The sequence below is a fragment of the Polyodon spathula genome, chromosome 9, assembly GCF_017654505.1.
Source record: "Polyodon spathula isolate WHYD16114869_AA chromosome 9, ASM1765450v1, whole genome shotgun sequence".
NCBI classification, from domain to species: Eukaryota; Metazoa; Chordata; class Actinopteri; order Acipenseriformes; family Polyodontidae; genus Polyodon; species Polyodon spathula.
Window position 1 is genome coordinate 22,754,899 of NC_054542.1, and position 25,212 is coordinate 22,780,110.

The following is a 25,212-nucleotide window of genomic DNA, read 5'->3' on the forward strand; positions in this document are numbered from 1 at the left end:
CCTGGTCAAGCCTACTTGTGACAGCAAATGGCTAGTCCAAAAATGACCTGGACACAGCACAACCAGACCTGGACAAAGTGACTAGGCCAACTTATGAACCTAATCAGTGAAAACGCACTGGAGTTAAAACACAAAAAAAAATCCACCAGCAGGCAATGCCGATGCTGACCCACACATTTTAACCAATGCTAGCAGTCCTGGGCTATTTCCCAATACCTTTACACAGTATCTACAGAACCTTAAACGAATTCCAGATTCTGAAGACCGTCAGTCTGGGAAAGAAAGGTAAACACGGCTCTGATCTACATAGTCAAAACAGACAAGGACCGCTATTAGCAAAAGACATAGTTGGTAGACATTTTCCTACTGGAAATCCCGCATATTTACAGTAAGTTAGGCTTTATTCCAGGCAGTCTGAACAATTTTTTGTCTGCTATGGGGTTAAGTCCAATATGGTACAAGCAGAGGCAGTCTTAAAGTTGGGATCAGCAAAGACCCAGTTCTGGATAACAGAGTGTTAAGGGCAGAACTTCCTATGCAAGACCACTTGTCAGAACCCTGCACGTTTCCTGAAATAAACCACCTTGAAGGTTGCATCACCCTTGAAACAAGTCGATGGGCAGCTGTCTTGTGAAATAATCAGGTGCGGTCACTAGACTCTGATTACAATCCCCAGAGGCCAGAACTTTACCATGCGGATCAGGGTATTTGCAACGTAGCGCCAGATCGGAACATTCCTAACTGTCCATTACCATTACCACCTCTCACATCGAACTAACCTTTGTTCCAGTCACAATGGCAGTCACTCCAGGTTTTTCCACAACTAATGCCAAACAACCTTATCAATCGACCTTTAACACCAGACTATGGTACATCTCTGGGCTATCCCAATACCGTATTAAGGCCGTAGCTACGTTCAACAGTCTGGGCTATTCCCAATACCTTTACAAGGTTCTACAGACTTAACGTTGTGGATCCTGAAAACCATGGTTTTGGAACTAATGTTAAGGACGGCTTCTCAATCGACCTTTATAGCACAGACATAGTGGTGAATTTCTCCCTCAATTTATTAGCCCTAGCTACTTGTCACTGGGGTTCCGTATGGTATCACACAACGCAGCCTTTCGGCTTAGCCTTGTAGCATTCCAGTAATGGTAATGGTTACATTTCGTACTTGAAAGGGAACATTAGGTTACTGTCATAACCCTGGTTCCCTGAAATAGAAATTTAACCATTAACCATGATTGCAGCAGGTTTGAAGGAAAAGTTGATGTCTTTTACCGCTGTGCTTTTGCGCTCTCAGGTGGGTCATGACTGTGTCACAGGCTCTGATATATCTTATATAGCAGGAAGAACTTTACAAATAGTTAAGGGTTTAATTAGTCAGACCTGTACTGTAGTCCTACTGTACATAACAGTAAATTATCTCTCTCTCTCTGTCTGTTCACAGTAGTGTCTGGCAAGTACTTCAACAAATAGGCCAACACCATTAATGCCATCAAACATCTACTGCTACAGTTTGACATTGTTGTGATATTTTTATGTTGGGCAAAGGCTATTGTTGAGTGCTGACAAATGCGCTTTGTCTTTCTAGACTGTTTTTGTGAGCTGTGCCCATACTGTAAATTAACAGCTGTTGTACATTTTGTATTTGCAATTGACGAAAAAGGCATATGCCCACAGTATGTCAGTGTGTATTAAAGTAGTTCTGGTCCTGCATATAGTAGTAATCTATTTTAAGAAAGCAAGTGACATTCCAGAATACAAACACATTCTTGAAAGGATTAGTTAAACATTCAGTTAACGTCATACTGATGCAGCTTTGGACAGCTGGTCTAACTTTGACACAAGACACTGATAAAGATAGCCCTCATTCTCTTGCTCTGGATTTAACTAGGCAGAATACAGCTAGCAAAGTGTTTAGAAAGTCCTGCCTGTGTGATATTTTTAAACTTCTGGCTTACATACAGTGGTTACTAATATAAGAGTGGGAAGATCAAAGAAGTGGTCTCTCCACCAGTCTACTTCTAACAGACAGGTCACAACAGATCTGTAATACGGAAAACATCATGTCAGTAATTGAAACTAGCTCAAACAACAAGGGTCCATGCATAAACTAAAACTGCATTCTGCAATGGTTAAACTAATTTGAGGAGAAGAAAAAGGGGATATCATTTAGTTTGGGTTCACTCTCTGGTTTAAGTTATAGTTAATTTTTAAATGTGGGTTGAAAAAACATTTTAATATAATCTTTTGATAACCAACTATTTTTGTAGTATTTGTTCTGCTCTATCCATTTTTAAATGTTCTATATCTGATATTGAAGTTAAAGATAATGGTTTAAATATGTTATGTTATGTGAATAATCCAATCTTGGGTGTTTTGTTTGTGCTGTAAATTAAGTTTGTTAGTCACTGACCATTAATTTGTGTTCCAACGTTGATGGTCTTGGCAACCACACGTTTTCTGTAGAAACCATAGCACCTCGCACCAGATACAGCCTTAGATGATGGCTTATACCAGTGGTACTCAACTCTGGCCCTTGAGATCGGTTCCAGTCCTGGTGTTTATTCCAAGCAGGTCCTAAATTAGTTAATTGCCACTTAACAGCTTCAATTAAGTACATTAGAACATGCTTGGAGTAAACATGTGGACTGGGTTGGATCTCAAGGGCCAGAGTTGAGTACCACTGGCTTTTACTGTCTATGCGGAAAGTAAGTATAATCAAATTGCCATCTTAAGAGCTAGATTTTTCTTTAAAATGCAAACCTTAACAAAGTTCTGCTCGACAAGAATTAGGCCTTCAGTGTGTTGATAACAAAGTCAACAAGCACATTCGAATCAGAAAACTAAAACTTAACATTTTAATATCAAGGATGCAACTGCAATCTACTGTGTTTAAGTATCTCCCCTGCATTAAAGATTTGAAGGTAGCCAGCCTGGGCTGTGGTGTTGCAAGTGACATAGTGCCCCTTGTGACCCAGAGCAGAACTAATTGGGGAATGGCCACACCTGTGATTCCTGGCAGAGATAGATTTAACCCCATCCCTGCCAACCTTAAATTCTATCGCACGCTATTTACATCAGCAGGGCTTTTGCCCTGCAGCAATGTGTGTTTACACTCCATGGCTTTTATCTGTATGCATACTGTGAATTATTTTTTTAGACGCATACTGTAATTTCCTAATGATCAATTGGGATAAAGATGTACTGCAGTATATTGTACTGCAATTTATAGTTTGTGTATGTTTCTAAATTCACATTACATTATTGAATGTTTAGTTGTTGTGGACAACTTCCTCACACTCGGTTTAGCATGTTCAGTTGTCAACAGGAGGGATAGAGCCCCCATAATATGAACTAATGAAACAAATTAGATACTATTGGAGTGTTATTTTTGTTTTTAAGAAACTCCTTATTTTATTTAATATCATTACGGACCATAGACATAGGAACTTTAATCACCAGATATTTTGCTTAGTTTTCTACAGGTTTTGTGCGTTTTTCTTTGTAGTTTTAAATGCCTTTCACCAACATGTTGTGTTTTTTTTATTTTTTTTATTCTTTTTAAATGCAGTTCTATATGTATATATTTATGTATCCTATTAATTTGACGTAATAAAGAAAATTAGTACCAGGGCTTCTACTTTTTCCTAGTCGTGCTTATATCAGGACTTCCCTGTTGTTTGGACCCAGTTATTTACTTGTTGCCATTTAATAAGCGCTGTTTTAAAAAAGCTCATGTCTACATACTGTACATTAGGAAGCCTACAAAATTGTTTGCTTGTTCAAGTGCTTATTTTTGTTTGTGTAATTATCCTTCTAAAAAGCTTAGCTATAGTAATGTACAGCTTTTGGTCTTAAGCTGTAAAAGAGTCTTAAGCTGCTATCTCTGGTTTGCGTACATATTTAAAGTTTAATACAAAATTATATTCAATAATCCTCATAAATACTTTAAAGCAGAATATTAAAATGTATACATATTTCAAGAAGCAGGAAGGATTGAGTCTACTCCAGGTTGTCCTCTGGTTACATCTTAGTGAGATTGGTACGAGACCTCTGCTTGGTAAAAATCTGTCCTGAATTTTTATATCATTCCAGGACGTAGACTGTCACTTGGTGTATGTACTGAACTAGTACTGCCATTACAGTATGCATAAAAAATATAGCGCATTATTTTTATAATCTTTTGATGGAATACAGTTAAAGTGCTGTAGCAGAAAGTCGTACAATTTAAAAGCTAATTGCTTCATAATGAATCCTACTTTTAGCTGACTGGGTAATATACCTTCAGATGAGATGTAAAACTGAGGTCCTATAGTAAGTGATTCTGCAGCAGCAGTTAAGATGCATAGTTCACCCACAAGTCTCTAAGTTACTTTGGATAAAAGTGTCTGCTAAATGATTAAATAATAATAATAATACCCAACAGGATGTTATGCAAGCGGATGAAGGATTTATAAGATTGTTCTGGTGATTGCACTGTATGATCTCTTCTAGTTCTCCACAGTTAATCTGTCATATTTTGATTTACAGCTTAGTGCCAACTTTTGACAATCAAGGAACTACTATTTATTTTATAAATGATAAAATGCTTGTCTAAGGAGTCTCAATCTCTTGCAGTACAATAGACATGTACATTAAGTGGTTGTTTCTGTCTGGAGGTTTTAGCTTTACAGTTTTCACTCTACTAAAAATGGTACCACAGTTGTAATAAAAGTCATAATAATCTGATTAATGAATGGAATTCCCCCGTTTATTTAATTTATCAGAACAGTTTGGGAATGACAAACAGCTGGTTTAGGACAGAATATCAAACAGATAGCCTAATTCTTAAAACTTTGAATTATAAGTCTTTAGATACACAGAATCAAAAGACAGTATTTAAGAATCTCTTCAGAAATACATGTGTTTGCTTTCTTTTCACCAAAGATAATATAAATAATCCAAAGTACTATTTACGTATTACTTACCATCTCAGCATAATTGTGTGCCGTTTAGAATGTTTACAACATAAAAAATGTTAACCTCATGATAAAACTATAATAACTAACAATGATAAACTTCAACTAAAGCCAGCATAAAAATTATCCAAAGGCACTCTAAATTTCTCTCACTGCACTTTCTGTAGACTCTTTTGTTTTCTTCCTTTGTTTTTCTTTTGCAAATAAGAAATGTATCCACCTGTTATTCAAGAAATGATCCACATGATCTAGATGTACTTTATCAAACACTGAAAACCATTCAACTAGCCACTTTTGCTGTTACTAAAATGCAGCCACGCCTAATAAATTAAAACAAAAACCGTCAAAGTGTGAGTATTGTGATTATTTCTGTTTCTCAGATCATTTACACTCCTTAAATGCAGAAAGATTGTGCTTTACTGATTTAATATTCAATTACAAATTGAAAACTGCAAAGTTCATGAGCAGCACAGAGCACTCAGTCGGCAGATGCCTGCGTCACCCACCCTAACAGGAGTGGAAATCTACACAATCGAAATCCTGCATTTGTAAAGGTGGATGATCATTTTGAAACTATACTGTACTATACTAACCTTTTGAGCTGCTAAACAAAAATGTTATGTTTATGCACAGTGGTTTAGAGATCATATATAATACCATTCAAAAAAATAAAAGTAAGCTCATTATTGTCTCTTACTTAAATTTTTACTTTTGCATTTCTGAGTTGTCCTGCCCCTGTGACCCTTACAACTACCCCCAGGGGTATGTCAAAACCCGTTCTGTTCAAAACCCCTTGTCATGCAGGAGGCTTGAAGTGTAAAATAAAACATTGGTTAATCAATACAGTGATCATGTTCACCATGTAAAGTGTGACTACAGACATGTGGGTTGGTTAAATAGTTAATTATTACTAAAAATGCAATTGTACATTTAACAAGTCATATGCTGTATTTTTATAGAACACTGATTCTATCCATAACGGTTTAAATGTAGATGCATTCATAGATGTCGACCATGTCGGTATTTTTAATACAAATTAACTGTAACAATATATTGGGCTAAAAATGTTGCCCAATAATCAAAATAAATATGGTTTATGCACAGTGTGCAAAAGAAATACAGTAGTGTTGACATTTATTAGAATACCTCAAGATTTGCCATTTACAGTGGCTCTTAAAAGTATTCACACCCCCCCCCCCCCCCCCCCCCCCCCCCCCCCCCTCCTTGGACTTTTCCACATTTTATTGTGTTTACAACATGGAATCAAAATGGATTTAATTAGGAGTTTTTGCCACTGATCAACATAAAAAAGTCCATAATGTCAAAGTGAAATAATTGATGGCATAAGTATTCACCCCCTTGAGTCAGTGTTTGGTAGAGGCACCTTTGGCAGCAATTACAGCCATGAGTATTTGGATAAGTTTCTACCAGCTTTGCACATCTTGACACTGCAATTTTTGTCCATTCTTCTTTGCAAAATTGCTCAAGCTCCGTCAAGTTGGGTGGGGACCTTTGGTGAACAGCAATTTTCAACTCTTTCCACATATTCTGAATTGGTTTGAGGTCTGGGGTTTGACTGGGCCACTCCAGGACATTGACCTTTTTGTGTTTTTTAAGCCACTCCAGTGTGGCTTTGGCTGTATGTTCGGGGTCATTGTCCTGCTGGAAGATGAATCTTCTCCCAAGTCCCAGGTCTCTTGTAGACTTCAGCAGGTTTTCCTCCAGGATTTCTCTGTACTTTGCTGCATCCACTTTGCCCTCTATCTTCACAACATAAAGGCCAGTTTTGTGAAGCACCCGGGCTGTTGTTGCCGTATGGACAGTGTCTCCCAGCTCAGCCATGGAAGACTGTAACTCCTTTAGAGTTGCCATAGGCCTCTTGGTGGCCTCCCTGACTAGTGCCCTTCTCGCCCGGATACTCGGTTTTTGAGGACGGCTTGTTCTAGACAGATTCACAGTTGTGCCATATTCTCTCCATTTCTTAATAATGGACTTTACTGTGCTCCGGGGGATATTCAGTGCCTTGGAAATGTTCTTATATCCTACCCCTGATTGGTGCTTTTGAAGAACCTTATTCCGGATTTGCTTTGAATGTTCCTTCGTCTTCATGATGTAGTTTTTGTTAGGAAATATACTAACCAACTGTGGGTCCTCCCAGAGATGGGTGTATTTAACCTGAAATCATGTGAAACACCTTAATTGCACACAGGTGGACTTTATTCAACTAATTATGTGACTTCTAAAGACAATTTGTTGCACCAGAGCTTATTTAGTTGTGTCATAGCAAAGGGGGTGAATACTTATGCAATCAATTATTTTCTGTTTTATATTTAACAGTCCAATCTCTATGTGGGGAAGGAGTTGTACAGTTCTACGTTGGCATACACACCACATCTACTTTGGAACGCTTTACTCCACCGCATGGTGTGGCTTTTTTATTTATTTATTTTTATTTTTAAATCATCAACCACTAATGGAGGAAAATATAATCCACTTGAGCTGGAATAACCCATATATATTTTTCTATTGTATGTTAATAGTGTAGACCTATATTTTAAGACAACCGTGCTTATTAACAGTAATATGGCTTAAAGATTTACACACACACTTAAATTACACTTTTTAAAAGTTCCTCTGTTTAATTGTATATAAAATTATTGGCAATAAATAACATGTTTCAGGTCAGTTGAAAGCTGAACAGTATAATGCAGCAATAGACAGCTTTCAGCTAAGTAAAGCTCAGAAATACTATAGTCCATCCTAGGAGGGATTGCTTTGTGTAGTATTAGATTTTGTTTCCTAGGTTCCCCAAAAAGTAAACAAATGCTAATAATGTAAGACTGATTTGGTCAGCATTCTTTCAATACTTCTCTTAAGGTATTCATATTGATGTATACCAATGTTTATAAAAGGGTAGTTAGCTGTAGTAACACTACTTGAAAGGGCATGTGTAATTTTGTAAACTTCCTTTTTTCTTCCATTGGTGACACTACCTTTGTCTTGCAATATAGTATGATGCAGTCATTCCCCACTTAAAAATAAATAAGAAACCTTTGACAGATGCTGTTGTCTGTTACTTTCAGCTTTCTTACACACAGAAGTGAGTACTTAATGGATTTATATTAACCTGGGAAATTCATCAGGGTTTGCTGCCACTGTGGTTCAGTTATATATATTTTTAATGTTTTAAAAAATCAAACACAATTGATCGCTGATGCAAAAAGTTAGCAGACCTTTCAGTGAACCGCAATAAACCTTTGACCCCCAGCTGGATACTTCAGTCAAATCAGGGGGGGGGGGGGGGGGGGGGGGGGGGTCTGCCAAAAAAAAAAAAAGCCACCAAAGTGGGGACCCTCTGTATTCTTGGCATTCTGCTGGATCCCAGGAATAGGTATCTTGTATCTGCTGGCTTCCAAACAACAGGTTTATTTCTTTACATACACTTCTATGCGGACTGTGGAATGCAAACTGGAAAGGGCAGCTTCCCCCTCCCCTATCTCCCAAGTGACTTTTCAGCATAGGGCTTTCTGATTTCAGCCAACTTGTGTTCGTTGTATGGAACAACAGGCTGAATCTGAGCTGGCGCTCAGAATATCACAGGACTAAAAAGCACAGCTGCCGCTTCGAGTTAAGTGGCTAAAGCTTGATAAAAGAAATAGAAGCTTGGCTGTTTTGCAGATACCAGAGATTACACAGTGGGTTTACTGGAACTTCAGGGCAGCTTTCAGTGTGTATGTGCTTGTCTTTGGAGGCACAATGAAATCGGACATTATAAGGGTGAAGGACATTTCACTACGACAAGATCCAGATCTCAGGAAGGAGCTTGCACTGTTGGCTCGAGGATGTGATTTTGTTTTGCCTTCCCGATTCAAGAAGAGACTGAAGGCTTTCCAGCAAGTTCAGGTTGTCACTATTCTCAGTTTATATGGGTGCTGTCAAGAGTGTGAATGGCAAGAAAAAGGCTTTCTAAAAAATGTAATGCCCTTACAGGATTTTTTTTTTTTTGGTGTGTTACTCAACAGTATTATTTTGGTTTTAGGTTTGCAATAATTTTTAAAGTTAATTTAAAAATAAATAAATAAATAAAATAAAATAAAAATGTACATAACTTCAGTAGGAGAAAATGTTCTTGTTTAAATGGCATTAAGCAAAGGGTAAGTGTATTTTAGCTGTCTCTACAGTTGTCCAGAACAAAGTTTTAATGTTTTACTTTGAAAAGGGCTTCAAAGAGGGGTGGGGAATGAATCCATTGTAGGAGAGTGGCTTCCCTTTTATAGACATGTAAGAGACTAATTGAGCAAGGCATCTGTTATAGTTATGCACAAAGTACGATATGCTGATCATTGCAGGGCAGTGTGGATGGAAAAATAAACGTTTTGATTTTACACTCGTGACAGACTTTAGCACATACAGTAACAATGTAGCCTATACTGCAAAGTTTAAATTTTCCATGTAATGTTTGTATTCACAAAATAAGTTTACTTGTACAGTACCAGGCACAAGTTAATTTGGTGCACATCTGGCAGGTAAAATAAATTTGCTTTATAAAATGTTCTGAAAATCACAACTTCTTCGTATCTTTACTATGACCTATAGAGAGACTTTAATAGTCCCACAACCATTACTGGGACAAGATATGTGTAGATAATCTGATGTCCTTTATGGAGATGTTGGTTGTATGAAGATGAACTCTACTATGCTGTGTAAATGTACTGCAGTAACATATTTTTTTCTAAATTTCTTCTATCAGAAGGGAAATGTCTCGCTAGCAAAAATGTTGGTTTTCAATGCAAACTTTGTAAACAGAACAAGTCAGTTAAGATTAAGACCTACAGTAGGGTATAATGTCAACAGGGCGGTTTTTTTTTTTTTTTCTGCTGATTGCCCAAGGTTACTAGCTTCTCATTGACTGATGCTCTACATGTTTTTTGTTTTAAGGTAGCACTGTATGGAATACTGTACATATTTTTTGATGTTAATAATTGAATATTATTAGGTGATGGGTTTTCTGTTATACATTGCAGCATTAAAATAAATAAATACATAAACCCTTTAAGGGCCAAGCATTTTTCAGTATGATGCTTCCTCAGGACCAAGTTTTTATTTTTTGGCTGTAGTTTTGGCTAGAGGCATTCACAAAAAAAATCTATTTTTTACAGTAGAATCTTGCAACTGGTGTCCTTTTCCAGAGCACTCTGGGGAACATTATAAAGTACTTCAGAAACCATATTTTTATTATGCATTCTGCTTAGACATACACAAATAAAAATTATTCTATGACCCGAGGGACCTTTCAATACTTCCTAAAAGTTTTCTTGAAAATACTGATGTCTGGGCAAATGAAGACATTGTTTCACCTGAGTGATTGCAGTTTATTCTCAGGGTCTTTGTAAGCAATAATGGACACTGCTCTTGATTTTATATATATATATATATATATATATATATATATATATATATATATATATAATATATAAAATATATATATATAAAATAGTTCTTCATTCCATTATAGGTAATAAGGAAAAAACTATCAATTTACTTCTTCAAACAGTATCTGCTTATATCTGCTCATTTCTCGATTATGTATTTTGTTGTAAAAAAAAAAAAAAAAAAAAAAAAGAAAAAGTATATATTAAAACACATGACAGAATAAATGTTCTAATATAATTAAGTCAAATACGTCAGATTTACAGTGTCGTCTCCCCCCCCCCCTTTTTATTTTTTTATATTATGTATTTATTTATTTATTTTATATATAAACAAGTTCCTGTGATGTTTAGTTTCTCTGTGGTGCTTGAAAATGTCTCTGACCCATTAAAAATGAAATGTTCATCTCAGGGATGTCACACGAAGAAAACAAAAAAAACAAGCAGGCAGTGAAATTCATTTTCTCCCCTATCCAGTGATATGTGTTAACAAGCTATACTGCAAAGTATGGTGGCCTAGTAAGTAAAAGAAATAAATTAAGTGTGTTTTTTTTAATCATATTTACCCGAACCAAGGCCCAGGATGAAACTTCAGTGTGATCGTGTGTCACGGTCCTTAAAGGGTTATGTGTTAACATGTCTGAATTTTTTGACTAGATTGAGTTTTACACACTGGTTTCATAGTGCAGATGAACACATGGCAATTATTGGCCGTCAGTTTAACACATGTAAATACAGTCCTGTGTTGTTTAAAGGGATGATTGGCATTATATTCTGTAAAATGTAAGGCATACTCATGGTTTTGTTGCTTATTAAGAGTGCTCATGTCCCTTCCAAGACATCGGCATAAAACCATCAGTAGCTTTTGTACTTGTTACTGTAGAGGCTCACAAATAAACATAGTTTTCCTTGTCCGATAAGAAACTTGATACTTCAATAACCAAAGGCCCTCTGGAGGCCTCCTGACTACAGTAATTGTAGTCCTCTCACTGTTTCTAGACAAGAACATTTTATGGGTGGTTATTAGGAGACAATAAGCTGTATTGTACCAGCAGGACCACAGGTTTTTATGAGTTTGAGTTCTGTCTACAGTTGAATATGAAATTATAGTACCTCGATACACACTTTATGATATTCTACACGTATGTTAAAATTAACATTTAGTTTTTCTCCTTTTCTGGGTTTTTACAAGTTGGCTGTGATCTTTTCAGCCGATTTTAATTCCTTGCTGTCTACAGCTCTGTGACGAATCCCCTGCTGCTCATAATAATTAAAAAAAAAAAAAAAAAAAAAAAAAAAAAGCTTGTTCCATCATTTCTGCCATGTTTAGAGACTTGACATTTTGCTGTCCAGGTGGCTGTATAACTCAGGCCAATTTTGACAGTATGTTTGAGATGGTGTTGCAGATTTTAATGTGGGACTGTTAGCGACTGTCTACTTTACTGAGTTGGATGGCAGATGTAATCCTCCTTTAAATGCCTGTGGCCCGTGGCATTCAAACAAGTTATATCCAACTTGTTTTTATGACCTATTGATCCCATACCAGAATTGAAGCAGCAATTCTCCAACTGCTGGTTTTAGACCTGTAATTGATTTAAAAATGTGTGTTATCCTGAATCCGTGAATATTAGCATTGGGTATTGTTTGTACCTTTTTACAGTCGCATCTGTTGGAAATTCGGTACTGCACTTTAACAACAACATATATCTCCGATACCATTTAAAATAAATAAGTCATGTTTCAGGACAACAGCTAAGTTTAGCATCACCTAGAATTTTAGAATTTAAAAAAAATGATATATTAATTATATATACCGTATATAAACATCATTTACATATTTTATTTAACCATGTAATCAAAGAAACTACAAAATTATATCGCAAGTGTCTACTGGAAGCCATACTAGTAGTACAGTATTTCATTTTAGATTTCGAAATGGCTCATTTTTCCATTGGCTGGTTTTTCTTAGGTATATCAAACTACAAAGCGGTATGTAATTTAGTATGTTAACGTAATATTATTTAGCAGGTTTCATTCACATTATGAAGCAAAATTAGTTAATTCTATAGGGTGATGCAAATCTTTTGGCCATACCTCTATATAAATACAGGCAAAATGTTCGATTAACCTTCAGCCTGACTGCCATATTGTGGTTTCTTTCATTTCATTACAATAGCCATATATACAGAGCAGCATGTTAAAGTATTCTGAAGTACAGTAACATTCACAAAGCAACGATAAAAACACTAGTTACAAATTGAATTGCTGCAGTCTAGACACAAACTGAAAGTCTTGTATTGGTGTCATTTGCATCATATTAATAAATATTATTTTAGTTTTTTACTTGCAAATTTAAAGTGACAGGGCCAGTGCTCACAAGTCATCACTGTTGGCAAGCCCAACATATTCGTGGTATGTCCCAAGAGAGAAGTTTTGATCATCAGAAAATCTTGGACTTGTCATAAGTCTAAGTTTCCTTTTAATTTGGGAATCATTGTTTATTTCAGAGTGCTAAATCGTTTTGCTACTTGATCTTCAAATGACCTAGATTTAATCAAGTGTAGCATATCAAGCAATGCTTTGGGATGTGATCCCCCTGAATTATTATTATTATTGTTATTATTATTTTATTATTTATCCCTAGCTGTTTAGCAAAATGGGTAAAAGGTATTGAAGCAGCATTCTGCTGTATGCTATTTTTACATGATAATTATACAGCCAAATAATTGATACATTGAGATGGTAAACCAGCAGAGATTTAGCAGAGATTGTGCTAAGCTGTTACTCTGGTAATGTGGTAGCTAATTGTTGTCTGGATATTGGCTACCAGTACACCTACAGAGGGTACGCATGACTCAAATAACGGAACTTGGGTGCAAAGATTTTAAAATAAATATCTCCAACATGCAGAGTGCACATGCTGGTAGTTTTTTGTCTGAATGATTCTATTACATGTACTGTATTTGAAAAGCTAAATATGATGTACAGTGGATAAGGATACTGTATCCAAAACTTGTGACTAAGTTTCCAGTAAAATAATATACATTTTAATAATTCACAAGATTTTTGTTAAGTCCAATGGTACTGAAGTGTTGTTTTTTTTTTTTTTTTACAGGCTCAAGTAAAGAAAGAGGAACCCTTAACACCAGCACTAAGTGAAAGCATTCCAAAATTTTACTTCCCTCGAGGACGGCCTAAACCAAATATCAACATTGACGCTCTAATTTCCAGGATAGAGAAAACTTTTTCACAATTCCCAAATGAAAGGGCTACTCTGGAAGACATGGGGAAGGTAGCCAAAGTGAGTATGCACTAAAATAGATTCAAAAGTCAAACGTTGCAAGTAGTTTTCTAAGCTACAAGCTAAATGTATTGGCCTGTTAGCAGATATACTGTAGCAGGTATGACAAAGTAATTCACTTTACAATGTGAAATGGTACTTTTGTTTGACTTGCGTCCCACTGCATTTACCTGTCCCAAATATATAACCTGTGTTATAGGTTGTGAGTTGACAATTTTGGTTTGAGGGCCCACAGGGAGAGCTACATTGGCCTTTGCACTCCCACCTGGAAATAATACATTGCTGATTTTAAAACCAAAACAGCAAACATGGTCAAAATTGGTGAAATAATGACTATATAATGACTTAAAAATGAGAAAGATGCAGTAATATGATTAGAATGAGATTAATTCAAGCATATCTTGCTGTCAACACAGGGTGTGTCGGGGGCAGGGGGGACGATGACGACACAACATTGTCTGGACAACTTAATGGATTGTCCTGTATACTGAATAAAATGCAACAAAGAATGAAAGTGGACAATTGTCTGGTTACACTTCACAACCTGTGGAGAACACTGACCTCATATTTGGTTGTTTGCTACGAGACCTGGCTGTGTCTATCATGTGAATCAGTAGCCTTAGCTGATCAAGAGAAAAGCGTATTTTTAATGCACAGTTTTTGTCTCTTAGGCCTGCGAGTGCCCACTCTACTGGAAAGCTCCATTGTTCTATGCCGCTGGTGGGGACAGAACAGGATTTGTGTCGGTTCACAAATTCATTGCAATGTGGAGAAAGTAAGACAGTATTTCAAGGGTGGGTTTTTTTGTAGTGGGACCAAAAATACAGTTACGTTTTAACATGTCGAGTTCTATGAAGCATATTTGTTTCAATTGTGTAAAGAACAAGTTCCCCTCGAGCTTCAGCTTTGGAATTAAGAGTTACTGCCTCTTTTAGTTCTTTCTGCATTGAACTAGATTTGTATTTTCCATTACCAGTACAACCCTGAAATGTGCCTTAAAAATACCTTCTACATAGTCTTTGGTGCCTTTATATTTGTATTTTACTTTTAAGTTTTGTAAAATATATACATTAAAAGTAAAACCATTGAGATTCTATTAAGTACGTAGTTGTACTTATCTGTAGCTAGTATGAAAATATATGATCTATTATATGTATAGGTAGTGGACAAAAAATTGAAACACCTGGGTAAATGAGTGACATCAAGTATATTGAAAGCAAGGTCTTCCACACAGGTGTGGCTCATGCGTTAGTTAAACAAATAACATCCCAACATGCTTAGTCATGTATAAAAATGCTGGACAGGCCTGGTTGCCTATAATTATGGCTACTATGCCTGCAAGAGGAGACCTTGGTGACTTTGAAAAGAGGGGTTATTGTTGGGACACGTTTGGCAGGAGCTTCAGTGACCAAGACAGCTGAACTTGCTGATGTTTCACAAGCAACGGTGTCTAAGGTGATGTTGGCATGGATCTCCGAGGGAAAGACGTCATCAGCAGTGGTGAAATTGATATGGTCAGATGAATTATCCTTCACCATGTATTCGACAAATGAACGAGTGCACGTGTGGCACCAACCTAAAGAACTCGACAGCCCTGCGTGCTTGGTTCCAACAGTGAAGGGTTCTGGTGGTTCTGTAATGTTGTGGGCGCATTTTCCTGGCATGGGTTGGGTGCACTCATTGTCTTAGAAGGCAAGGTCAATGCTTATTGCTACTTAATGGTACTGGGTGATCATCTTCACCCCATGTTGCAGCATTTTCTTTCATGCCAGGTGCGGTGTCTTCCAGGATGACAATGCCCCCATCCACAGAGCACGTGTTGTCGCCCAGTGGTTTGATGAGCATGACACTGATGTTATCCATGTGTCATGGTCTCCTCAGTCACCAGATCTGAACCCAGTCGAACATTTATGGGATTATCTGGAACGACGCCTGAGACAGCGTTTTCTACCTCCGTCAACCAGGCGTGAGTTGACTGACTTTCTCGTGGAAGAATGGTGCCGCATCCCGTCCTGCAGAATTCCAGAGGCTGGTAGACTCTATGCCACGGCGCATACTGGACGCACGTTGTGGCCCAACGCCCTATTAAGTGACTTTACATTGGTGTTTCGTTTTTTTGTCCACTACCTGAACATCATATCTGGGAGAACTATTACATATTTACATTATTTTATTTTATTTTTTGCAGAAAAATACAAACCTGCCATGATGATGTAGCAAAGTTTGTCCATCTTTTGGCCAAACCAAGCTGTAATTATCTAGAACAAGAGGACTTGATTCCATTCCTTCAGGTATGACTGCACTTCAGTTGAATTCTGAGACTGCTGTTTTACTTTTAGTTGTTTAAAATGGATGCATATTAGATTATAAAATATATTATAGCAGAGGTTCTCAACCATTTTCAATGTAGAGACCACCTTGTTGTTTGGATTTTTCCCACGGACCACTTGCCACGCATTTTTTCACAACAGCATTTTGAAACTAATTTTTATGTGTATATGTATAAGTACATGTAGAAAGTAAAGTATGTATATAATGTACCTAACTTAATATGATTCCTAGGCTTGAATCTCCAGGTCAGCAAGGAATGTTGTCATTTTGATCATTGAAAGTTGCTGATGGTAAAGTTCCTGTTGTGTTTGCAAAACCCCCTGATGAATAATGCACTGGGGCTTGGGTCGTCCTCGGATTCAGTAAATGTCCTGATCCCCGCAACCTATTAATCTGTCTATCTATAAATTAATCTATCCACTTCTAACTCGGTTTATTGCACTCACTGAGTCGCCAACTTTGCTGAGTGTACATTTAAAGAACACCCGAATACAAAGACGCTCTAATATATATTAATTTATAAACACACCTGTAAGACTGTAAAAGAAAACAGATAAAGGGGAACATGCAGGCTGCATACATATGTTATAATTATACATCACGTGGTTAAAGCTATTTGTTGTGTTGCTTAGTAATAGTAGTAGCACAGCATGTGATTCTGTAGAAATGGGTTTTTCCAAGAACTGCGTAACTTTATTTTGGGAGTTGTTTGCGGACCACCTGGAGTTTACTTACGGACCACAGGTTGGGAACCACTACATTATAGGAAGTTTAATTTTAAATTCAAACAATTGTTTGATTCTTCTAACAGTTTTTTTTTATATATATATATATATATAGAATCTTATATAACAATTGCTAAAAATGGTGTTTATAACCTTTTCATTAGTTACTTTAGTTATTCATGGAATTCCTCTTTTGAGAGCTGTGCAAAGATACAGCATCAGTGCAATAGAGAGAATTATAGTTTTACTAGAGGCTATTGGAGGAACTAGTGTATACCTGCATAATTCCTTAATTCTAATACACCACCCACTCGATATATCGTGGGTGTCGGGGTCCAATACAAAACCGCTATATCCAGAGCCCCGATATAGCGAGAGACCCATAGAAAAACAAATAGGCTAATAACAAACACTATATAACCACTCCCTCATTTTATTGGGTGCGTCAGGGTCTGGTATAAATCCTCTACGCAACTTGCTTTTTTATCATTTTTCATATAAAAATCAGCACACCATTTTAATTCATACAACAGAGGATAATTGCTTCTCATCAAATTCAGTCTCCAATTAATTTCATAAGTCTTCCTCTCCTTTCTCAAATACACAAACCCACTGCATTGAAAGAATCCATTCACAACATAGGAGGCTTGTTGCTAGGGAGCTGACATCACTGCCTTGTGGCTTTTGCTAATGCACTGCTGACACACGTGAACACCTCATTGGCTAAAATAAAAACCGCTTCAGCAAGTTGATATTTAATTTGCTTTGTGTTATTGTGCAATACGTGTGTATGTGATAACAGTACAACATTAAAGATTTGTTTTTAATTGTTTTGTATATTGTTTGTGGTGTGCAGTACAAAATAAAATGAACAGTAATTCTAAGTGTCTATGTATATTGCAGCTAAGGCATACGCAGTTAGGCAGTAAAAATGGGGAGCCAACTCCAGGACAGTGATATATCCAAATCCGCAGTATAGCGAGAGGCAATATAACAAGGGGTGGGTGTAGTAAATTGAAGAGAATATTTAATAAGAAATAATGTACAGTTTCAACACTGGAGCACGGAAATTGTCTGAGATGTAGCCTAACCACTGTTTTATTAAATTCTCTCAGCTGCTTTGATTTGTATGTGAAACCAATGCAATTTATCTTTTTGACCTCCCACTTAGCTGGTTGTGTGCTGTCTGGGGACAGAGATTTGTATTCTAGTGGGTATAGTAGACCAGGCTGCATGTGTTCAAGGTAGTTTGCAGAAGAGATGCATTTTGGCATCTAGCTTTTAATTTGTATTGTGTGGGTCTGGCAATGGATTTGACTGTTTTGATAAATTAAATAAGTATTGCTGTGGAGCAGATCTGACTTTCCCAGTAGATTCATAAGCAGAATGATTTATGTGGTGTTCTGTTATTTAATTTCACCAGGGACAAGGTGCATTGCATTTATCTGAAACTAAAACTAGATTTAATTTAGGCTATTTTTAATGTAGGAACTTTACAACTGAAATAAAAGCCCCACAAAACTAGAATAGTATGTGGTGTACTGTGAAACCCTCTTAATGTGTTTCGGCTTGCCTTTTGTTTTTATATACGCTTAAAGTGGTTGACTAAATAAACAACATGGCTTTGTTGAAAGATTTATAAAATCCATGCTTCTGTTGCTGATTTAGTTCTCATCATTTGTTAAACCGATCAGCCAGCGAACAAACATTTAGATGATTTTTATTTTTAAGAAGCCTGTCAAGGCTGGACTACAGATAAGCTGATTTTGTAATCCTGATGGATGGACTTATCTATTTTACTGTATTTAAAATACTTTTTACGATATTTATTTTTGGTGTAATTTAATGTTAAATCAGTTCATTATTTAATTACTTTAACCTCTTCATCCCCAGATGTAAAAATGAAGGTTCAAGCCAGGTACCAGATTTTGAAAAAAATAAATTTCTATGTTTACCCCTGAAATTGCTATAAAATACTATTGGACAGAAAATAAAAAGAGTAAGTTGCGGGCTTCCGAACAATATAGCGTTATACAGGGTTAGAAACTTGCGCTCACCCTAAGCAAATTAAATCTGATGAGAACTAGTTGATGTCTGTGACTCAGGGCTACAGTGAAACATAAATTGGGACTTTAGTGAAGACCATGTAAGTACATTAGTTATTGTAGGTAATAATTCATAGTTATTTAGTCATTCACAGACTGTAACCCCCAACTCCACAAACCAGCCAGCATTTTTGTAAACATCAACACATGTAGTGAACAATAAAATAAAAAAATTATTTGTGTCATCAATGTAATTTTCAGGTGGAGCTTCGTGATCAGCAAGGTGACCCAGCTGAGAGAATTTTTCCTCTGTTATCCTGTCAGGTGGTGTCAGGGTCAGTTTCTCAGCACACAGTACAGTAGTCGCTAAGTATCAAGATGCAAATAGGTGATTGATTGATCTGTGGGAGCGTTTACTAAGGTGCCTTTGTTAAAAAAAAAAAAAAAAAAAAAAAAAAAAAAAAAGAAAATCTCAATTTAAAACCGTGTTTATTTTTTAGGAAAATAAAATGTAAGCCTAATATTTTTATTCCAACTTGGATACTTCACATAAGGACTAATAAGTTTACATCAGGAATAGCACATTTCAAAGTTTCTAACCCTGGTTATACATACCCATGTGTTGCTACATCGGTACTTCTTCGTACAGAAAAACTTGTTTGAAAAAGTATGTTATGTAAAAAATGAAAAAAAACAAAACAAATAAAATTAAAAAATTGTTATGTGAGACATTAGTGCTTCTTCACTTGTAACATATGTGGAGTAGTGGTTACAGCACTGTGCTCTTGACTGGAAGGTCATGAGTTCCCTCCCAGGTAGGGAACACACTGCTGCTTTACCTAGATTGGTCCAGTAAAAAAACACAACTGTATAATGAGTAATTGTTTGTAAAAAAAAAAAAAAAACATAGCATCACAATTGTACATTCAGAAAGGAATACCATTTAATTGTCCTTATTGCATACCTTTGACATTTTTTAAAAAATTAAAAAAACGCTGACAGAGTGTTCAGAGAAGTTATCTAATTGAGTTCAAAGACGCTTTCTCATTATTAATGTTTGGTACTAAAAAATGTGTACATTTCAAACTTGGCATATGATTCATATCAAACTAGCTTTATCCAGGGCATATTTGTATCCGACTATCTCATTGGGGACACAAAGCAACCCAGGAACACAACTGAGTGAGTCGACGGACCACCCTGTACTAGTGTATGAACTATCCTTAAGAGTGCAGAAAATATAAACCGTGTTCACAGCACTGTATGGTGCATAACTGTAGAACTGGATAAGAACAATAACCGCAGACAGATGGACACTCACACACACAGAGATGATGTTTTTCACATTTTTATATGGCACAAATGCAGCTCCACAATATATATATATATATATATATATATATATATATATATATATATATATATATATATATATATATATATATATATATATAATAATATAAATAAATAAATATAAATAAATAAAATAATAAGACACGGATAGGTGGATAGATATATATTTTTTTTTTAAACTGGAGCTTCCTCTCCTCGGTTCGTTGCCCCTTTAAAAGCAGACCCAGGACACAAACTTGTTGTTTTGAAGCACTGACGCGCTATTTTTTAATAACACACAAAATTAAACAAAAACGAAGCAAAAAAAAAAAAAAAAGCAAGCTCCTATTCGGAGCACTAACTAAACACAAGATCTGCCCTAACTAACACGGGACAGCTAAGCTGTTTTCCCGTCATAAAACAAAAACACAGTTTGAAACACGAAAGGTTTCACTACCTTGTTTACGATTACACACACTTACAACCGGGCTCTTCACTCTGCAGCAGCCCCGAGTAGACTGCACCCGTTTTAAACCCTGCACCTGGTTCTACTTTTTAATAACAACCAGGTGCAGATAATAATTAACAAATAACGTGCATTTGCACATGTTTTGGCAGGGAATTCTTTAACCCCATCCCTGCCTTCTCCCACATGACCCCCCTTCAGTGCGGAGCTCTGACCAGCCATTTAACGGCCACCTCTACCCCTAAACACAACCCCCAACCCTCAAGTTCTTGAGGGTGGGTTGGTCCCTCTGGCGTTTCCAGGGAGGGACCTAGGACCGGTGAGGAGGGACCCAGACGGCATGTCCAGGGCGACCACAGCGCAGGCCGGTGACCGGGAGCCAGGACTGGCAGGCAGGGTCGTGCGACTGTGGACCTGTGCAGCGATTTCTGCCATATCAGTTAGAGCAAACAAATAGGCAAGGGGAGCGGAACAGTCAGCAGAGGCAACCCAAGTGATGTCTGCTCCTTGTTTAGCGACGTCTGGGATTCAAGGGGGATGGAGCAAGGGACCAGGCAAGCGACTGTGCCTAGCCTTGCTGCGACCTGGGAGCTAGGTCAAGGAGAGGGAGATCTGGGCATTCCGGCCCGGTGTCCACACTGCCAGGACAGGGAACCTCCCTTGGCAACGCTGGACTGGCTTGCAGGGATGGTGGTTGTGGAGGGACGTCCTCCCCCTTGACTTCTGCTGGTAGCTCTGGAGACGGCAAGGGCTCCTCCTCTGGCTCAGGAGGCTGCACCCCCTTGATTGCAGTCCATGGCTCCGAAGATGGAAACAGTTCCTTCTGCTCAGGAGACAGCACCCCCTCCTCCTCTGGCTCAGGAGACAGCGGTGCTTCTCCCGTCGGGGCTGGAACCAGCGGGTTGCTCCAGACTGCTCCCACTTTTGGAGCAGCAGCTCCAGCTCCGTCAGCTCCCGTTTTGGCAGCCCTCGTTCCTGCCTCCACTTCCTGTTTTGCTGCTCTTGAGCAGCTGTGTTTTTATTGAGCTTATCGATCAATTCTCATATCCTTAAGGGCTTCCACACACGCTGCCACCAAATGTAAACCGGAGCTTCCTCTCCGCAGTTTGTTGCCCCTTTAAAAGCATACCAAGGACACAGAAACATGATGTATTGAAGCGCTGACGTGCTATTTTTTTTTTTAAATAAACACAAAAGCTAAACAAAAACGAAGCAAAACAAACATCTAGCTCCTTTTCGGAGCACTAACTAAACACACGGTCTGCCCTAACTAACACTGGATAGCTAAGCTGTTTTCCCGTCATAAAACAAAAACACAGTTTGAGACACGAAAGGTTTCACTACCTTTTTTTACAATTGCACACACTTACAATCGGGCTCTTCACTCTGCAGCAGCCCCAGGTAGACTGACTACACCAGTTTTAAACCCAGCACCTAGTTCTAGTTTTTAATAGCGACCAGATGCAGATAATAATTAACAAATAACGTGCATTTGCACATGTTTTGGCAGGGAATTCTTTAACCCCATCCCTGCCTTCTCACAATATATATGAAGAGTTTAGATGCAGAACGCAATATATGCCATTTGCAACAAAAATGAGCTAAAAGCAGGATCATTCATTTCACAGTGCCTACTTTCTGATGTTCAATGCCCTTTGTCATCAAAACACGATATACACGTTAAGTACAACTCAAATGATCATTTCTTTCAGGCTTCTAATTTAGCAAAATCCGACATATCCATTGAGCCAATCGGCGTACAGTATTGCAGTCTTGTGACCTTATTGGCAGCACCCAGAAGGTATAGTAGCGTATTTCATCTTATAAATTGTGATTTTATGATTAATTGATGAATAATTTTTTAAAAAATGCAACAAAGTCAATTTTCTAACAGGGTGTAGCAATGGTGAATAAGCATTCACAAATAACGCTTAGAAAACAATCACTCGATCGAAACTGTGAAACCTTCCTTCGTCTCCCTTGCAATGCCAACCCCAGTTAATGGTGTTTTACGGTTGTGTTCTCCCTCTGCACGGGATGCGAAGTGTATCGTTTTAATTTACTGAAACGTGTTGCATCTTTAGAAGTAAGTGTAAAGTAATTTTACAAAAATGTGAAGATTTATACTTGGTTACGACCCTGACTGAAGATTTCATTAACGAAGGGGGGCGGTTGTACTAACGAGGTCAGACAATAGGTCACGTTTTATTAAACATTTTAAAACTAATAAACAAACATTACCATAATGAACACTATCATAGTATGTTGCTTGAAACATAATAACACAATATTCATAATAAAGTTGAGTTCTTATCTATAAACAGTAACATGTTTAAAGCTTGGAACTCGCTGTCTGTAGATCGGTGTTTACATTATCTTCAGCATATTTTAAGTGATTGAAAGCCAAAATTACTTTTTTAAAAACACACTTTTCTTATACCTATACAGTATTGGTAAGCGATAATCAGATTGTTTGAAAATCAGGCTTTAATCTCTGGTAATAGGTGCACAGGGGTCGATTCTGTAAGTGCTTCAGGGCTCAAGCACCAATGAGAAAATAAGGTTCTGCATAGTGCAAATAAATCACCTGTTCTGTCAAATTATAGTGTGGATGCTTCACAAGCACAACTGTTATTGCAGCATTTAAAAATATAAAATCCATTTATACAATGTCTCCCAGCTTTCTTGAAAAGGTCTGTGGTTCCTTTGTTGTGTTTTTTTTTGTATTTAGTTTGCTCTCATTAACATCTATAGTAGATACATAAGTCATATATATCAATCATAATTAATAAAGTGCCACGTCAATCACATTGAATATAAAAGAAAAATAAAAGCTTCTTTTTAAAAAAAAAAATGCATTTCTCAGTCTGCAAAACATAAAAGTGCCTAATTGTGGTTTGAAACTGGAAAATGAGTGGATACCATGGATAGGCATGATGGAAAATACTGTAAAGTGACTGCGTCTGTATTTGTCACCTTTTTTTTTTTTTTTATATAACTTTTTTGTCCAAAATCTATGGCCCAACATATATTTATGAAAAATAACACCGTGCTCAGTTCTTCTCAGTGCTGTAAAGGAGCGGGCCGGAAATGTCCGCTCAAGGAACTACACCGCTCCGCTCCCCCACTCCATATACAATTGTCTCGCTCTGCTACATGCGCGTGAGACTGACAGCTGAGACCTCAGTCAGAACTGTGGCGCGAGCACAGGGTTTTTATATCTGCATGGTTGACAGTCACTTTGTCAATAATCAATGACTGCCAACCATGCAGTCTAGCAAGCTGGCTGGCAGAGACGAGCTGCTAAAACTGCCTCTTCCAGACCACACTTAAACTATACAACAATATTTCCACCCATAAGTAATCCCAAACAACACATAACAACAAAGTACTACCTTCAAATCATCAATACATCTTTACAAACCATTCATTAAATCCACCCAGAAATTCACCAGTTCTATAACCAAAACAATACATGTATTTACAAGGAGATTCAGAATGAAAAAGATAATGGCAACTTTGTGTACTATTTATTTTGGGAATAAACAAAACAATGTTTAACTTGAACCTTTGTTTTGTAGTTAATTCACTGGGGTAAAGTAAGCCCTACACAACTTATTCTTTACTCCTGGGATATCTTTCTATTTTAACATGTTACGTATTATATAATCTTGCTGTAAAATAGCACACACACAGGGACCACGTCCCCTGCCCCTATGCTGTCTCTGCCTGCGTTCAGAACAATATAATGGCTTTTTTTACTTTTTGAAAACAAACGAATATCCGAACGAATATTTAAATTGAGTGAATATCCGACCATGAAAATCCTGTGTTTTTCTCAGCAGTAAAAATAAGTAAGACACCTACGTTTGATATGTACTTTTTATTTTAAGAAGAATAAATATTTATTTTTGTAAAGAATAACACCAACATCATACACAATAAAAATAAAGCTCTATACTCCGGTGCAAAATCAAAAGATGGGTTCAGATCCAGGTCGTTTTCATCATCATCTTTTTCACAAAATAAATCCTTCTTTCAAAGTTTTTTTTCAAAATGCCCCGATGACGCATCAAGCTGTTCTTTATTTCCAGTCTCTGAATCCATCTTGTATATTGACGTATTTCGTTTGCAATAATAGCAAGTAAGTTATATCAATATAAAAGTAAATAAGTAATACTGCAAATAAACTGTACCAAAATGGAAGTAAATACTATATATACATTCTTCTCAATGCACTGACAGATGCAAGTGATTTTGTGAGAAATACAATTGAATAAAAATGTCACCAGACAAACCCCCAGCTGCAAAACAAACATTCCACAGCACCAACACAGCCTATACAGCAGGAATACTGACAGAGCAGGCTAAAAGAAACCCCATAGAATAGACAGCAAACCTTGAAGTAGCAGGTACGCTAGGGACCAAGCAGCAAACAGATATATCTACTGTTTGCTTTCGAAGTGTGGCTTTTTGGGAATTTTATATTAATCAGCATTGTTTTCAGAGATGTTGAGAAATTGATATGTGTGTACAGAATACTGTACTGAAGTACCTGCTTTGATTAAGATAGTGTAGAAATTTCTTGAAAACTTCAGCCTAATGTGGTTCCTCTCCCA

At 37.1% G+C, this 25,212-nt stretch overlaps 1 protein-coding gene across 2 annotated transcripts in view; it reads left to right on the top strand.

The window, feature by feature from the left end:
* The window catches only part of LOC121320507 (serine/threonine-protein phosphatase 2A regulatory subunit B'' subunit beta-like), a 58,966-nt gene that overhangs the window by 19,073 nt on the left and 14,681 nt on the right, over positions 1–25,212 (top strand). The window contains exons 1-4 of one of the 2 annotated variants that reach the window (XM_041258898.1): positions 8,528–8,867; positions 13,509–13,694; positions 14,366–14,469; positions 15,883–15,985. In XM_041258898.1, coding sequence (XP_041114832.1) covers positions 8,721–8,867; positions 13,509–13,694; positions 14,366–14,469; positions 15,883–15,985 — 540 coding nt within the window. In that variant the 5' untranslated portion in view covers positions 8,528–8,720. Of the gene's footprint in view, positions 1–8,527; positions 8,868–13,508; positions 13,695–14,365; positions 14,470–15,882; positions 15,986–25,212 lie in introns of those variants that run through there. The other variant, XM_041258897.1, reaches the window with a different exon arrangement.